The sequence below is a fragment of the Apium graveolens genome, chromosome 11 (assembly GCF_009905375.1).
Source record: "Apium graveolens cultivar Ventura chromosome 11, ASM990537v1, whole genome shotgun sequence".
In the NCBI taxonomy this organism is placed as follows: Eukaryota; Viridiplantae; Streptophyta; class Magnoliopsida; order Apiales; family Apiaceae; genus Apium; species Apium graveolens.
The window spans coordinates 102,013,105-102,032,078 of record NC_133657.1 but is presented as its reverse complement, the minus strand read 5'-3'; the positions used below and the strand labels follow the sequence as shown (position 1 = coordinate 102,032,078).

Here is an 18,974-nt window from a genome sequence, read left to right as displayed (position 1 = left end):
CTGCACAAAGCTCACAAACCATAGCTATTTGATTAACTCCATACGTAGCCAGAGAATCAACCTTCATTGATAGCGCTTGGAGCTGGGCTGCAATAGCGGTGGCTGCATCAACTTCCAGAATACCTGCGACCTTGCCTGACGTCATCCTCTGAGTTGGGTTTTGATGCTCATTTACAGCCATTGTCTCTATAAGATTATACGCCTCAGTATAGCTTTTAGCCCATAAGGCGCCTCCAGCTGCTGCATCGAGCATGGGCCGAGATTGGGCCCCCTAACCATTATAAAAACCAGTGATTACCATCCAATCCGGCATTCCATGATGTGGACATTTTCTCAACATTTCCTTGTAGCGTTCCCAAGCCTCGCACATAGATTCTGTAGGTTGCTGCGCAAACTGAGTAAGAGCACTCCTCATAGCAGCAGTCTTTGCCATTGGATAAAACTTCACCAGAAACTTTTGCGCAAGATCTTGCCACGTAGTGATGGACCCAGCTGGTTCAGAATGTAACCAGTCTTTAGCCTTATCCCTCAGTGAGAATGGGAAAAGCCTCAACTTGATAGCCTCATCAGTCACGCCATTATACTTAAAAGTGTTGCAGATCTCGACAAAATTTCTTATGTGCATGTTGGGGTCTTCAGTTGCCGCTCCTCCAAAAGAAACAGAATTCTGCACCATCTGAATAGTGCCCGGCTTGATTTCAAAGGTGTTAGCTTGAATAGCCGGATGAAGGATGCTTGACTGAATATCATCAATTTTAGGCCGAGAAAAATCCATAAGAGCTGGATCAGCTTGAACAATACGATCTCCCATGTTTACTGGTTCTTTCTGCTCAGTTCCTGAATCTGAATCCTCAAAATCTAACTTCTCCGGAATATCAAGAACTTCGTTTGTCTCCTCAGTTGTATCTAAAGTCCTCTTGCGAGCACGAGAACGAGTTTGCATAAACGCTTGCTAAAGTACCTGAAACACAACCGAAAAGAGTAAGTAACTACTACGTCCTAATCACTGAGTCCTAATGACCAATGATGGTAAGTACATAAACTAAACAAAAATGCCGAGTCCCCGGCAGCGGCGCCAAAAACTTGTTAGGGCGAAAACACGCACTAATATTCATGCAAGTATACGCGTTCGCAACTAATATAGAATACTTTCTAGTTCGTTCCCTCAGAGACTCAGACTAAGTTATTGTCTAATTAAACTCACTCACCAATGTATGATTACTTCTCAATATTAAGATAACACTTAAAATTGTTGATTAAATATTAACTATAATTAACTACTTAATTAACCACTTAACTAACACTTCAAATTATCAATAATAAAACACTCATGAGATCACAACTTCATTATTACTTCCTTCTATAGCCATTGTTATTACCATTAGCATGTGACAGTGATGATATTAATCGAATAACACGAAACTGATAAAAGCCAACTTTCATTGTACTAATACCATTCTACCAAGCATCCACAATTAAGATAGAAGTTGAATAGTCATCAATTATATTGAGTTCCTATATGTCTACAGAAATTGACAACACAACGATTTAAGCACAAGTTATTCCTTTTGATTACATAGGGCAAATAAAACTATTAAAGTTACCCACTAATCATGCACAATGTACATGAACCTATGCTAGCATGGCAAGTTCTAAATCTCAAGATCCACCGTCGCTTCACAAGAGATTAACACCCTATCCTATATGTTCGCGACGCACATAAGACGAATACGCGCAACCAATACTAGATATCATCCAATCATCACACACTAAAGTATTAAACAATTAACTAAAGAATTCCATAATAAATCCGTTGTAACCCCATGATCACGATTAGCCCATAATAGAACTTATCGCCATCATGGGTTCATATGAAATCATGATAAACAAACACAAGAAAATAATAACTAAACTAATTATATTAAACTAGAGTACGTCACAAGAGTAAATAAGTCAAAGCAAGAAAACTAGCATCCAACATTACAACGAAACAAGAATCACAAGAATATATGCTTCCTCTTCGTTGCGGTGTGCTAAATCGGTCTTCTTCCTTATCTCATTCGCTTCTTGCGTAAAACACAATCTAAAACATAATCTCCTTAATACTCTCTATAAAAACGTCTCAAATCTACCTATATAATAGTCCCATAAAACTCAGATTACATAGAAGTTGGAAGCCACACAGAAGTAGAAGTCTGAAATAATTCAGCTTTTTCCCCGACCTTGCGCGGCCGCTCAGCATTTCTGCGCGGGCGCGCAGGCTGCTACGCGGCCGCTCAGCATTGCTGCGTGGGCGCGCAGGACCCTACTGGAAAAATTCCAAGCTTGCTCCGTTTCTTCGCCGTAATCTGCCCATTCCTTTCCTCTCGCAATGGTGAACACATGCCAAGGCTTATTCTTGATGATTCCTCCCCCGAAATGCAACTAATACCCTGAAATGCATAAACACTAGAAAAACGCATTAAATACACAAAATACTTGATTTCAAGACACCAATTTAAGCCATTTTAAGAAGTTCTAAGTGGTATAAAATGCCACTTATCACACCTCAGGTAAGTGAGGTAATTTCAACTGTCTCTACTCCTCCAACCTTAAACATTTCTTTGCTTTGCAATGTCAACTGTGTCAATGACCCAATAGTTGCCTACCCAAGCTGCAAAACCATCAAAAGTTTCTAAATCCAAAGCTAAAAAAGCCCCCTCTGATTTCTTTCAAAAGAGATCAGTTGTAAAATCCACCAAACCTAAAGAGGGGAGTGTGAAGGTGGGTAAGAAAGGTGATGGACAGGGTGAAAATCAAAGAATCCCTAAGAATAAGGAAGGTGAGCATAGTGTACCCAAACCAATCCACACCACAGTTTTCCAACAAACTGTGGTTGATAATAAGGAAAAAAGCTCTATTCTAGTTTCATCCTCCCAAAAGAATGTAACTATTTAAACAAGCTCTCAACCAGGAGCACAGAACAAAAGGGGAAGGGACACAAGTTCACCACAAACTTACATAAGAAAGAAAAAAACTAAAATCCTTGGGGATGTACAGGGTACACACACAGTGCAAACTGGAGCTAAAGACCCAGTCACTGTACCATCTCAAAGTCAAATTGATGTGGCTCCAACAAATATGGAGTCACAACCAAAATCTGTACAAATTGAAACACCTCAAACACCAAATTCTCCCACACACTCTTTGGATGTTGACATGATTCAAACATCTCAACCATATTCTCCATCTTTATCTCTGTTGGAGAAGCCAAAACTCCATGCAAGTGAGCATCATCTTCTAGATGATTTGTTGGCTCACTTGCCATTTCTTTCTGAGACTGTTGAGACATCTGTGCCAAAATTTTCATCAATCTGCACAGAGTCTACAATAGTCTCCACTCCACACTCATTCATTTCTACTCACTCGATGGATATTGTTCATCCGCCGAGTAGTGATTGTATCCCGACGGATGTGCCTAACAGCAATCATCCGTCAGATAGTCAAATTACTAACCTGATGGATATTTCTCATCGTTCGGGTGTCTCTGCACAACTCCAAAGTTCAAATATAGTTACAAGTGCAGATGACTTAGTAATTGTGCAATCACTATTACGATTGAGGGAAGGTAGTGACTTGAGTGAGAGCCTGGGTTGCTCCCAGGAAAAAGGAGAGGAAAAGAGTGATCCAATGCAGTCCATTTCTTCAGGACTAGCAAAAGTGAGTCTGAGGAGTCCCACCTTAGATGGTGAAGGTGAGGGTGTGAGGGTGGGGAGCCATGGTGAGACCTTGATGCAAGAAAAGAGAGAAAATAAAAGAAATGCAGGTACTGGAGATATAAGGGTGGATGTCATTGTAAGTGAGTTAATGAATGTCCAGGATGTAGACAGGGAGGGACTATCTCAGCAAACTCAAGCTATTATAGATTCTACCTCCTTGGATGCTGAGACATTTACTCACCCTATTCCAAAATATCAACTTCTAGCTGGACAGGGTAATGACAATGCAGATAGAATGCTCAATTTTGTGCACACCATACAGTCCATGCAAAGAGCTAAGGATGCCATCACAGCTTTGCCCTCAACAGCTGATGATGTTGCTTATGAGATAGGTGGTTCAGAAGAATTATTTGGAGGTAAGGGTGGAGATAATGAAGAAGAGCCATTGGACATAGGGGAGAAGTAGGCCCTAGTTCCAGATCAGAAATGCCATCATGGGCCTTCTCCAAGAAATGTGATGATCACCATTTCAAGACCACAGTCATCCAACTTATCAGCCAAACACAGTCTGCACTTCAATCAACCACAAATGCTAGCACCAAGAAGCTTCTGCAAGCACATCTTGCTTATCTCCAACTACAGCAAATCTCAGGCTACCAACAAAGTCAAATTGTCTCCCTCATCAAAAAGGAAGTTGATCAACTTAAGAAAGACATCTCTGACAAGTTGGAAGCTAGACTTCCAGAGACAACAATGATAGACATCAAAAGACAGCTCAGGAAAAACTCTGATCTTGCAACCAAGGTGGATTCCTTGGACAAAAGAATGGTTGCTATGTAAGCTTCTCTTACAACAATCCATCTACACCAAGCTCAACAAACAGACTTGCTTCAGAAACTGGTGGATGCACAGACCTCCTCCTCTAATCAACTTGATGATAACAAAAAGGGGGAGAAAGAGAGTTCTAGGAGTGAGGGGGAGCAAAAAGTGCTTAACATTCAAGTGAGTAAAGCAATGTGCCAACAATTGCTTGCACAAAGCCACCAACTAAAGATAACATTGATCTGATAAATGAAGCAGCAACCACTTTGAGAGCAGCCGAGAAGAAGCAGTTTAGTCCAATCAACTGGGAGAAAATTGATGAGGATATTCAAAAAAAATTGGTCTAGCAAAGAAGCCAGAAAAATCAGTCATTCATTACTCTCAAGTCAGGCAAATTTATGTGAATGATATGAGCATGAACTATCTGGAGAGAGGCCAGACATCCTGCATCAAATCCCCAAAGGCAGATGTAATCATGAAGCCAAAGGTGAACTATCCAAAGTCTTTACTCAAAAACCCTTTGGACACAGTGTATGAGACACCAAAGCCTAATGAGAAGAAGCTGTTGGCAAGGTCTATAGCATTCTACAAAGATCCTGCAGATTCAGCTATAAAAAGGAGAATTGCCAAGATTTTCAGAAATGGTAAGAAAATTTGTGTGGTGGATGGACACCCTCAATTTTTTGAAGCAAAAAGGGAAGAAAAGGCAAGATTGAAGCAAGAAAAGAAGCAACCTGCTCTAGATGCTAAAAAGCTCAAACAAAAGAAGGAGCAAGCTGCTATCTTGGCCAAATTGTAAGCTGTGAAACCCACACAACAAATTTCTGCACAACCATCTGTAATTGTTGAATATCAAGATCAAGTAGTGCAAGATGAACCTCCACAGACAAAGAAACCAAGTTACAAGCAAAGAATCAAGAGAAAATTGGATTTCAGTGATGAGGAGATGAAAGACTACTTTCCCAAAGAGTCTACTTCTATAACAACTCAAACATCCATGCCCTCTGTGGCACATGAAGAATTCAAGATAGATCCATCCAAGAATTTCCATGGTGAACCTATCATTCCAAAGGATGAGCCAATAGACTGGGATAGTCTACCAATTCCTGAACTCAATCTACCTCATTTCATGAAGCCAAAGAAAACAAAGACCAGAGCAGTCAAGAAAGTGAAGCCCTCAACTCTCAGATCCAAGTCCCTAACCAAAGCTCAAACCAAAGTCAACAAGGGAGATATTATGTACATCTGTGACATCAAGGAATTCTCTGATCTAAACCTCTATCTAGATGAACTGGAAGAAGTTAGAGGGATTGATGCTTACAGGAATCTACCTGAAAGGCTAGTATTCAAGTACAAGGCAGGAAAAGAGACGATATGGCCACTTTATAGGATTCTTCAAGAGAGCCAATCTATACTGATAAAAGTCTATTCATCTTTCAAGAAGAACTTTGGATTCAATGTGACATCTAGAAGACTAGTTCTAAAGAAGATTGAAGAACTGAGGAGTATTAGAGCCAAAGATGCACTCCCAAAGACTTTAACCTTTTTTTACACAGGAAGTAGAGTGCATCTAAGGCCCTACTGGCTGATGGAATTCTTTGATGATAAGGGAGTTAGAAGATTCTTCAGACTAGAGGACCAGCTGAGCATCTCTAGCAATGAGACTCTACTGGAAATGCAAGAAATGCTATATCTGTTAGAACCTGACGAACTTGAGTTCCACAGACAGCTCCAAAATCAGATAGAAGAAAACAACAGGAAGCTTGGAAAGAAATCCAGACCATCAAGGAAATAGATCAATCTGCTCAGACTAGAGGAGCACCTTGAAAATGATTGTGAGCAAATCTTTGTACACTTTGTCTTGTAAATTCTTCAGTAAATATTGTAGCACTTTTTAGTTTTATCTACTACCTTATAAATTTTTATTTTTAGGGTGTTTTGTTATCATCAAGTTTCTCTTAATTTATGACTACAATTCTAGTAGGCATAAATTGGGGGAGATTGTTGGGAATATATTGTGAACCTGATGATTATATTAATAAAACACCTTAGTAGATTTAACTTAGTGAAAAATGTAGCACCCGACGGATGATCAATTATAGTCCCGACAGATGATTCAATATAATCACGATAGATGACTAATTGATATCCATCGGGTGAGTAGCTTATGTAATAATAAGTCATGCAGCACATTTCTACAAACATCTATGTGTAGATTCTGTAGTAGCTTATGAGTCATGTAGACTGCTAGTAGATGTGCAGAATAGGTTGATTAAATGTAAATATAAGATGTCTTGTAATTATGCACAAATGAAATGGATTCAAGTGATAAATGGCTACCCGACGGACGATTAACAAAGCTACCCGACGGATGATCAACAAGACAACCCGGCGGATGACAAGCATGTACTCGACGGATGATCAATTCAAACATCTGTAGACAGTTACAATACAGGCACATGCATTGGGTGTTTGCAAAAGGAATGTGGCAGCCTGTTTAACAGGAAATGAAGAACAAAGGAGCATTATCCATGCAAGTTAAGAAAATTTTCAAAGATGCTGGAATAGAGTAGTGAAGCAGCATGGAGTTTGACTTGATAGTTTTGTTTTATAATCCTGTCTAATTACCATGTAAACTTGGTAATATATAATCCAAGTATAGCTAGTAGAACAAATAACTAAGCAAACACTTTTAGAAGAGAAATAGAAAAAGTTATAACTGTTAAGAATTTCTTTATAGTTTATTTGTTTACTTGTAAAGCAGCTGTGAGATAATTTGTTCTTCATGGAGTTCTTAACTCGATATATATATATATATATATATATATATATATATATATATATATCTGGTGGATACTTTCAAATCCACCCGAAAGTTTTAAAAACTTGTGTTTTTAGTACTTTGTGTTTTTATTTTATTTAACTTGTGATTCCGCACCTTGCAAATCAAACACTTATATATATAGTTTGAATTAGAAGATTTTATAGTTCAAGAAAAAGTTTACTAGAATTACATTCAACCCCCCCTTCTGTAATTCTTGCTGCATTATTAGGGACTAACAAACATTTTGACTTGTCGATATCTCTGAAATCTCTAATGATAATTTGACTTGTCGATATCTCCAATTTTCATGTCTTCATTTGGCTTGTCGATATCTCTAAGACTTCTCTATAAGCTATTTTGGACTTCTCGATAAGTCATTCTGGACTTCTCGAATGAATTATCTATATGACTTGATCTGTGACTTGTAGATTTCTTGACTTAGACATTTTTCTAAAACAGATTTATTCAACTCCAAGCTTCTTCACAATCTCTCTGAGGCATGATCTTCTTCAAGAGTTTATTCTTAGCCTTGAGACTGTTTACAGAAAAATACTCTAGTCTAATCTTTGACATTTTTACAGACTCAAGTAATACAGTACAAAATACAAATTTAGATTATCATACAACTAATTCTTAGGACTGTCAATTTGACTTAGTCTTGTAATGATACTGGCATGTCTTGCACAACAATGCCTCCTTTTATTATGTTAGAACAGTCTTAGGGTTATTGATACATTCAATATCCAACACATAGCCGCCTCCTAAACACAAACCTTACTCTCTCTTTCCCGGTGATAGTTTCTTGCTCCGTTCTGTTTCGCCGATACTGTTCGCGTAACATCTTCGTCTTCTCGTTTTATCCTCGGAGACTAACGACTCGCACATACGGTGAGTGTCGCACACACTTCTATTATATATATTAATTACAGATTTTGATAACAATTCTAACATCTATACTTAATTATATATTTAACATCAAATACTGAATTTCTATTTTCATCCAAGTGTAGTATATCATTCGAGTTAGCAGTTTTGTTTGGGTGCGATATTATAGCAATAGTACCCTTTTAATGTCACGAATGGATTTGCCGTGAATAAGCAATCTAGTTCAAGAAATATAATTAGAAGGAAATTCAAGGTGGCTAACCATCCTTGATCCTTCAATGCTGACGCAGTGGTTATTCAACGACACCTGATAGAATGTGGTTAATTGTTTCTTACTCGCTTTGCTGGAAAATATCAAAGGTACTCTTTAATAGGGAACCAAACAAATCTCAAGACTTTCCAATATCTGATTTTCGCCACCTCAGTTTTAATACATATTATGTTTTTATTTTTGATGTTTTTCATTTCTAGAATCAATCATTCATTTTATGTTTCACAGCAATTCACGTGTATGGTCTGCTAACTTGGGAGAAGGATCATATAAATCCATATATTTTACCGTATTAATCCATGTACTTTAAGGAAATATGTATTTGTAAAAACTGCATGAGATTACAAATCATATAATATCTCTTATAATGAATTTAGAAGCATTTCATAGTTTGTTGTATTCTCCACATGTGCTTCCCCTAACTGTGCCTCCTCTAATGTCTGAATAGTCTATGGGACTGGGAAGGGGATGCTCATCTCACTTCTGTATGTCGGGCATGAATCTTTTGATTTTGGATAACACTTGCAGGTCCAGTGTTGCCATAGCTCAAGGTTTGCCTGATGCTATGTGTAGAATATACATGAGTGAGTCATTTTTCTCAATAAATTAAGAAACTGATTAAATAGCTATGTATCAGGATCTGTTTTCATATGTACTGGTACTGGTGTAGAGAGCAGAGATTCTACACTTACCTGCTGCGCAGCGCACTGGATCCTTGGGTGCGCAGGGATTCTTCTCTCGCCCACAAATTAGAGAAGGTAATATAGATACTCTTAAAAACTTAATCGGTTAACTAATTTCAAATGCATTAGTTGTGTCATCAAGAATCCATGGAAGAAGGTCTAGCAAGAAATGGCAGGATTTGGCAGCATCACCATTGGAAACTAGAAAAGTGGACTACTAAGTTTTTGTGGTGAAACTAAACCTAAAACACGTACTTAACAAAAACTGAAGCTAGAACAAGTATGATTGTAGTTTTCCATTAGAGTTTCTTAGGCAAACATCAAAGCAAGAGTGAGCAGCAAAGGATATTTGGACTATTGTCTCCGGCTCCAAAGAATATTACAGTTACACAAACTAATTTGTATACTACTTTTTGGAAGCATAACTTTTATGTTTTCCATGTATATTTGATTATTCAAGTCACATAGAAAGGTAGTGTTTGTGAACATCTACCTACTCTCCATCACAGTAAGAAGAATTGAAGATAATAACATTGCTTATTTATTTCGTATAAGAATACATTTTGATATTGTTGGAATAATCTTAATTTAGTTATTAATTATTTGTTTATTTAATTATTCGATATTTTAGATATTTAACAATAGATTAATTATTAGAGAAAAATATTATTTTAGAATTGTTTAGTAGTGGGGTAGTGGAGTTATGGAGTAAATTATGAACATGTAATTTACCCATTAATTAGTAGTGATTAGTTTTAATAGTAGTTAGTTTTAATATGTTTCTAAAGCCTATATAATGGCTAGTTTACCTTGAGTTTTAGAAGAGGAAAAGAAAAATAAGAAAAATAGCAGTACAAATTCTCTGCAAAATGTAGGTATTTTTTTTTTCTCTAAATTTTTACAACATGGTATCAGAGCCATATGATCCAGGGCTTATAAAACTCTTATAAAAATATATATATACATATATATATATATATATTATCCTTAATATTTTCCATGACATCAAACAATTTCTCCGTCTCTATTCCATTATTCAAAGGAGATCATTATAATTCATGGGCTATCAAAATGAAATCATATTTGAAAGCTATGTGTTTGTGGGAAGCAATTGAGAGTGATGTTGAGCCAACCCTTCTTCCACAAAATCCAATAGCAGCCCAAATCAAAAAATGTGATGAAGAAGTGGCAAGAGAAGCAAAGGGAAAATGTAGGTGTCTTTTTTCTGTAGGTGTCTTCTTTTTTTCCTAAGGTTTTTCAACATTGGCATCAAGCCATATGATCCAGGGCTTACAAAACTCTTATAAAAATACACATATACATATATATATTATCTTTAATATTTTACATGGCATCAAACAATTTCTCCGTCTCTATTCCATTATCCAAAGGAGATCAATGACGGAGGAAGAAATTGGAAGAAAAAATGAGGGACTGCTATTAGCTAAAGCTTCATCATCAAAAGGTACAGACAACAAAGCTCAACGCAACCATTGTCATAAGATGGGACATGAAGAAAAAGACTGCTGGTAAAGGAAAGCCACAATGCTACAAATGCAAAAAATATGGGCATTTGGCAAAAAATTGTAGATTTCAGAATGATGAAGAAAGGATGACACAATTGATCGAGGGAGAACCACTCCTTTAGAGTTGTGGAGAGAAAGTGCTCCAAAGTGTTTTTGGAGAGAAGTGCTCCAAAGTGTGTTTGATGAGAAAGTGCATCAAAATTGATGGTGGTGAGAAGTGCATCACAGGCGAAAAGAAAGTACTTCGTAAATTTAAGATTATGGGGGTGAATGTTGGAATAATCTTAAATTTAGTTATTAATTATTTGTTTATTTAATTATTAGATATTTTAGATATTTAGCAATAGATTAATTATTAGAGAAAAATATTATTTTAGAATTGTTTATTAGTGGGGTAGTGGAGTTATGGAGTAAATTACAGACATGTAATTTACCCATTAATTAGTAGTGGTTAGTTTTAGTAGTAGTTAGTTTTAATATGTTTGTAAAGCCTATAATGACTAGTTTATCTTGAGTTTTACAAGAGGAAATAAGAAAAATAGCAGTACAAGTTCTCTGCAAAATGTAGGTGTTTTTTTTCTCTAAGTTTTTACAACACATATTAGAAATAAAAATTTGTTGGCATCATATTGCCATTAAAATAAAATTACATATAAACAGTGCAGGGAACCAAAGACTCTTGCTGGCGAATTTTGATATATGTAACAATAATAAATTCGAGAGTTTCACTACAGATTCTTCAAGTAAGATTATCCAGCTACAAAATTCGAAATCAGATTTGAGCATATTAGCGACATAGTGGATTCTCTGTGTATTATTTACATAGCCGTCTTTAAACCTCAACAAAAAAGCTATATGACCCAATCATGTTCAACAAAACAAACACATCCTGCCAACACAAGAAATGCCAAAATGACCAAACTAAACATAACTGGAGTAGTATAAATACTACGTTGTTACTGTAATACCTGAAAGTAAAAGTATAAGAATTAGCAAATATGGTTTTGTTCATCTTCCTCACATTACTTTGCCTTTCTGACATATTGCATCCAGCCACCTCCCAGAAAAACCCCAGTTTACAAACCTACATTGTCCATGTAAATGTACTTGATATCAGGGCCCTGTCTGTTTTTGAAAACCTCAATAATTATTACCATTCATTTTTGCCACAAACTTTATCAAGTTTGGACCAGCAATCGCAAATGGTCCACACCTATAGCAAAGTTGTCAATGGCTTTGCTGCTCGATTATCGCTTGAGGATGCTAAAACAATAGAGAAGATGCCAGGAGTCCTATCCATTAGGCCGCAGAAAGTGTTTTCTTTACTCACAACTCATAGTCCCAATTTCTTGGGATTGCACCAAAACTTTGGATTTTGGAAAGGGTCCAATTATGGTAAAGGGGTGATTATTGGTGTTTTGGACACTGGGATCACCCCTGATAATCATCCTTCATTTAGTTATGAAGGTGTTCCCCCTCCGCCTGCTAAGTGGAAAGGGGTATGTCAATTGAATGGCACAACATGCAATAACAAGTTGATTGGTGCCAGGAATTTTGTTTCAGGAGAATCTGGCCCGCCTCACGATGAGGATGGCCATGGAACCCACACAGCTAGTACTGCTGCTGGAAACATTGTGGAGGGTGCTAACACTTTTGGCATGGCTACTGGCACTGCTTCTGGCATGGCACCCCTTGCTCATTTAGCTATTTACAAAGTTTGTAATGAGGACTGTTCTGAAGGCGACATATTGGCTGCAATGGATGCAGCTGTCGAGGACGGTGTTGATGTTCTTTCTCTGTCACTTGGAGGATTTCCAACCCCTTTCTCTGACAATGTTATCGCTGTGGGTGCATTTGGTGCAATTCAGAGTGGTGTTTTTGTGAGTTGCGCAGCAGGAAATTCTGGTCCAGTTCATTCTTCTTTATCGAACGACGCTCCATGGATTCTCACTGTCGGAGCTAGCACAATTGATCGAAGCATAAGAGCAACTGTACTTCTGGGGAACAAGAATGAATTACATGGTGAATCGCTCTTTCAGCCAAAAGATTTCCCCGACACGTTGTTGCCACTTGTTTTTCCTGGCTCTAGTGGTGATGAAAATGCTACATGGTGTGCTGAAAGTTCACTGGACAAAATTGATGTTAAAGGAAAAGTAGTTATATGTGAGCGAGGGGGTGATATACTAAGAACTTCCAAAGGACAGACGGTGAAAGATGCTGGTGGTTCTGCGATGATACTAGTGAATCGAGAGTCAAGTGGAGACAGTACAACACCTGATCCTCATGTTCTTCCAGCAACACATGTGGGCTTTTCTACTGGAGTGTCAATCAAGAACTACATGAGTTCGACATCATCGCCTGTTGCCACAATCTTATTCAAAGGAACTGTGATTGGAGGTCATTCGGCCCCTGCAGTTGCAGCTTTTTCATCCAGAGGGCCTAGTGTTGCAAGCCCTGGAATACTAAAACCTGATATTATAGGCCCTGGTGTCAGCATTCTTGCAGCATCGGTTGATTACATGACAAATACAAAAGCAACATTCAACCTGGAGTCTGGCACATCCATGTCATGTCCTCACCTCAGTGGCATTGCTGCGTTGATAAAAAGCGCCCATCCAACTTGGTCACCGGCTGCCATTAAGTCCGCAATTATGACAACAGCTGATCAGCTTAACTTGAACAATGAGCCTATTAATGATGAAACAGGTTCACCCGCTGACATTTTCGCTGTTGGTGCAGGTCATGTGAACCCTTCAAAAGCCAGTGATCCTGGACTTGTCTACGACAACCAACCTTCTGATTATATACCATACTTGTGCGGATTAGGCTACACTGATAATCAAGTTGGAATCATTGTAAACAGGGTGGTTAGTTGTGCGAACGAAACAAGTATCCAGGAAGCTGAGTTAAATTACCCTTCTTTCTCAATTTCACTAGGCTCCTCTGCAGTAGAATACACAAGAGTTGTGACTAACGTTGGGGATGCTGTTTCGTCTTACACTCCAAAAATTGTTTTACCACCTGGTGTTATGGTAAGCGTAACACCGGCTAGCCTTGAGTTTTCCAAGGTGAACCAACAGCTTACATATAAAGTGAAGTTTAGCCAATCAGGAAATGTTCCCAAGAGTCCATTTGTTCAAGGATCATTAGTGTGGATCTCCGATAAACATGCAGTAAGAAGCCCCATCTCTGTAAAGCTTTAGGGCCTGTTAGATTTGGTTTTGGCTTTACTTTGGGCGACGCTTGGTAATATGTTATAATTTTAATGTATGATTTTGCGTTATTGTTTCTTTTATCTTATTCAAAATAAATTATAAAATTATATTAATATAATTACTGAAAATTTTTGTTTTATAAAGATCATAATTTTATTTTATTTTACCTAAAAATAAGTAAAAAGATTAAAAATGATAATAATTTTTTTTAGAATGTAATTATATTTTCTTATGGGAAATTATAGAACAAGTATATTTTACCAATTGTTTACAAATAGACAATGCTTAAAAAGAAGTTTATCGCTGATCAATAAAAATATAGCTATATTTTAGTTGTATTTTAAATATTTTTTATCAACATACATTTAATTAATTACAAAAAACATATATAAGCTCATTATCAAATGATAATATATTTAATTTTGTAAGTCATGTCAAAATTTTATTTTAACATATGAAGTGGAAATTTTGTATTATTTTATAAGTCATATCAATTTTTTACCTCAATTTATGTAGCTTACATTATCTAATGTATGTATGTATTGTATGTGGAGTTTAATCATAAAAAATCATTAAAAATTTAGTTGATATGTACAATATTTATTAAATTTATACACTTAATTATTCTTATTCTCATTTAATTATTCAAATTCTATAAGTTAAAATTCAAATTTCTTTTATGTAATATCCTGTAATTTTTAGAATTAGATTATTAATTGAATAATAGAATAAAAAGGATTAAAATTAGACAAGGACTAGGATTTAAAATTGAATTAGACTAATGAGCCTATAATTTGGATCCAATTCTAATATGGATAACTTGTAGGTTAAGATACAGGATTTTGTATCGTTATAAATACATCATATTCGTCCTCCTCGTTTTAATCATTAAAATTCGTAGGCCTTTATTCATAAAATTCAGCAGTTTTGCAAAATTCGTAGAAAATTCATCGTAAGTCAGAATTCAGTGATTCTAGACTTTTCGGAGAGATCTTTTCGTTCTCCACAACTTTTGTGTTTTGTGTTTTCCAAGATAACGTCGTTTAGAGGGTCAAAAAAGGCTAAATTCAGATCTGGTCAGATTTTGAGGTAAGTTTTCAATCGATCTTGCTAGTGTTTTTAAAATTGTGTGTTGTGCGTTTATATTTGATTATCAAAACTTGGGCTAAGTGATCATATATTTGATATTATTATGTGATATAGAATATGTATCGATGTATATATGTGATGTCTAGACGATAATTTGAGATCTTTGATTTGTGCCATGGTTTGTGAAAATATCGAATAAGAACTTAGGACCGCAGTCACCGGATTATAGTGACAGTTTTCTGAAAATTTAGGACCGTTATCACCGGGTTGTAGTGGTCGTGGCATGAATTATGGGTTTTGAATTATTGTTGTTTATGTGCTATGTGTATCGTATGTATCGAAAAAGAATAAGAATATGTATCGAAATTGTTTGTTTCGTATATCGTATCGTATAGATTATTGTATTTTGTTATATGTGGACATGTTACTTGGCCAACTAGTTGGATCGATTGTTTTCTTGTTGGGCTGTATAGCTCATTTTTTTATATTTCAGGTTTCGTCTAAGGTTTCGAGTTGGAAATCATTGGAGTTCGAGGATCTTAGTATGGGAGTAGATTGACTTTTGGGCTTCCGCTTTTAGCTGCGCTTTTGTAATAGACACATTTGTAATAGAATTTTGATTTAATAATTTGTTTTGTATTAGTTTTGGTTTAGAATTAATGGTCCGGAAGTGTGGAAGTTACAGTTGGTATCCAGAGCAGGCTGTCTTTCGGAGTGTATTAGGTATGTGACTAGTACATTTCCTAGGATTCGATCTTGTGGACCATAGTTTGACCTTTGGTAGATCAGGGGGTAGATGGGGTAGATGTGTCTCGAACTTTAGCATTGTTGTGAATTTAGGGACCAAATTCTTTTTAAGGAGGGTAGTATGTAATATCCTGTAATTTTTAGAATTAGATTATTAATTGAATAATAGAATAAAAAGGATTAAAATTAGACAAGGACTAGGATTTAAAATTGAATTAGACTAATGAGCCTATAATTTGGATCCAATTCTAATATGGATAACTTGTAGGTTAAGATACAGGATTTTATATCGTTATAAATACATCATATTCGTCCTCCTCGTTTTAATCATTAAAATTCGTAGGCCTTTATTCATAAAATTCAGCAGTTTTGCAAAATTCGTAGAAAATTCATCGTAAGTCAGAATTCAGTGATTCTAGACTTTTCGGAGAGATCTTTTCGTTCTCCACAACTTTTGTGTTTTGTGTTTTTCAAGATAACGTCGTTTAGAGGGTCAAAAAAGGCTAAATTCAGATCTGGTCAGATTTTGAGGTAAGTTTTCAATCGATCTTGCTAGTGTTTTTAAAATTGTGTGTTGTGCGTTTATATTTGATTATCAAAACTTGGGCTAAGTGATCATATATTTGATATTATTATGTGATATAGAATATGTATCGATGTATATATGTGATGTCTAGACGATAATTTGAGATCTTTGATTTGTGCCATGGTTTGTGAAAATATCGAATAAGAACTTAGGACCGCAGTCACCGGATTATAGTGACAGTTTTCTGAAAATTTAGGACCGTTATCGCCGGGTTGTAGTGGTCGTGGCATGAATTATGGGTTTTGAATTATTGTTGTTTATGTGCTATGTGTATCGTATGTATCGAAAAAGAATAAGAATATGTATCGAAATTGTTTGTTTCGTATATCGTATCGTATAGATTATTGTATTTTGTTATATGTGGACATGTTACTTGGCCAACTAGTTGGATCGATTGTTTTCTTGTTGGGCTGTATAGCTCATTTTTTTATATTTCAGGTTTCGTCTAAGGTTTCGAGTTGGAAATCATTGGAGTTCGAGGATCTTAGTATGGGAGTAGATTGACTTTTGGGCTTCCGCTTTTAGCTGCGCTTTTGTAATAGACACATTTGTAATAGAATTTCGATTTAATAATTTGTTTTGTATTAGTTTTGGTTTAGAATTAATGGTCCGGAAGTGCGGGCTGTTACATTTTATAACTCTGATTAAGTTATTAGTTAAAAATTTCTAATTAACTTATTAATTAAAATGAATTATAACATTAAGTTTAATATAAATATCCATAATTAAGACAAATTACCATTCTCTCGCACCTAAGTTTGGTTTTTGGCTATGATCCTCAATCTTTATTATTAATATTTATTATTTTGATTCAAAATAGAATATAAATACATATTTGAATCTAGTTATTTTAAAAATTTTAAGGGCCTTATTATTTAAAACTTATTATTACTGACTTAACTATTGCACAAACATTTTCTCATTAAACATATATGGCCTAACTATTTACCAACCGACTAAAGCACATGTAATTCTTTAACAGTATTTTAATTTAAAATTTATTTTTTATGTGCCTCATTATTTAATAAATATATTCTAATTAAAAATTTATTTTATGACAGTCTATATTATTATTGAATAAAACACATTAAAAATGATGTTATAACAAAACTATTGTCATGGGCAAAGCTTTTATTTAATGCTGTGTTAAATCATTATACTAACCGTCCTTGACAATGAAAAAACACTCATTCCTGTTAAAAAATATTACTCCCTCCTTCCAGCCATTTGTATACAAATGGGTACCGAGAACAAGAAACATAATAAAATTATGTTAATTTTGTTAATATAGTACGATGAGAGAGAAAAAAAAGTATAAATTAGAAGAAAAAATATAAAGTTAGTTAAAATGGTTGGACCATTCAATATTTAATTGTAGTGGGAGAAAGTAGGGTTCTAGTTGATTTTTATATTATAAATTTTTTGTTATTTTTGGTAAGTTTGGAATGTATGAAATTGAATGAAATATTCAAAAAAGAAAGTGTATAGAAATGAATGGAAGCCTAGAGTTTAATCATTCATTTCCTAATTATTTTAAATCACAGTTTATAAACCTATTTATCTTAAAATGTAATTTAATGCTTTTAATTGGTTTAAAAAGTTATTTACTGCCCACTGGCTCAGTTCGTTGAAGAGGGATAACCATCTTTTTATTTACAGGTTCGAATCTTTGCGGTTAACTACCATAAAAAAAATTATTTACCTTACGTGCCTAATTATTGTATACTAAATTGCACTGATTTATTCAAAAAATTTCGTTTCACTTAGAATATTTAATAAATGATATCTTTGTGTCTATTTATTATGATATATTTACCCTTTAATAAACTTACAATTATTTAAAACACCCCATCACCCATGCATGGCATGTGTGTTATAGGTTAATATTCTCGTTAAAGTTAAAAATAAGTATTTACTTATTTCGAGATACTTAGCCCATCAAATTACACAAATTGTAAATTTTGAGACATTTGTAAAATTTCAGTAAATGTAAAGAATGAAACATGAAAATAATCAAATTATTTTTGAATGAGTCGAGAAATTTAAAAAAAAACAATAAATACGAATTTCACATTAGTAGAATTGAAGCACAATCCGGTGAAATAACAATAAGAACAGAGTATAACATAAACTATCTGTACCTAGAAATGCACAAAAAAACCCAATCCCGAAAATCTAGCCCCGCCTGATTCGGTCAAAACCCGATCAAGTCCGGCCCGGTCTTTCCCGATCAAGCCCGGCCCGGTCAAAGCCCGGCCCGGTCCCGGCCCGGGCTTCGGGCCTCGACGGGCCCTATATTTTTAGGCAAAACCCGGCCCGGCCCGGTTAAAAACCTGGGCTTCGGCCCGGCCCGGCCCGAAAAAGCCCGGTTATAATCTGATTATTCTAATATATTTTCTTATATATTTATAAATTCACATTTACTATATATAAATAATACTTTAAACACATATATATTTACATATTTATGATTAATAATATTATTTATATACTTCGTTACATAAATAATTTGAAAGAAGATATAATAAGTACATTACATATATTTGGATATCATTATCATGAAATATTTGGATATCATTGTTATCATTGTTATGAATTGTTATCATAACAATGATAAAATATATTATA

At 35.4% G+C, this 18,974-nt stretch overlaps 1 protein-coding gene and 1 non-coding gene across 2 annotated transcripts; both read left to right on the top strand.

Moving 5' to 3' along the window:
* The first annotated feature begins 311 nt into the window (after window positions 1–311).
* On the top strand, window positions 312–418 carry LOC141698870 (small nucleolar RNA R71). Its single transcript, XR_012565369.1, has one exon. It is a non-coding gene; the product is annotated as a small nucleolar RNA R71 (small nucleolar RNA).
* An 11,289-nt stretch (window positions 419–11,707) lies between these two features.
* Window positions 11,708–13,912, top strand: LOC141695739 (subtilisin-like protease). The gene has a single exon (XM_074499962.1). It carries the CDS (start codon window positions 11,708–11,710, stop codon window positions 13,910–13,912), a length of 2,205 nt encoding a protein of 734 aa, XP_074356063.1.
* Window positions 13,913–18,974: the final 5,062 nt, after the last annotated feature.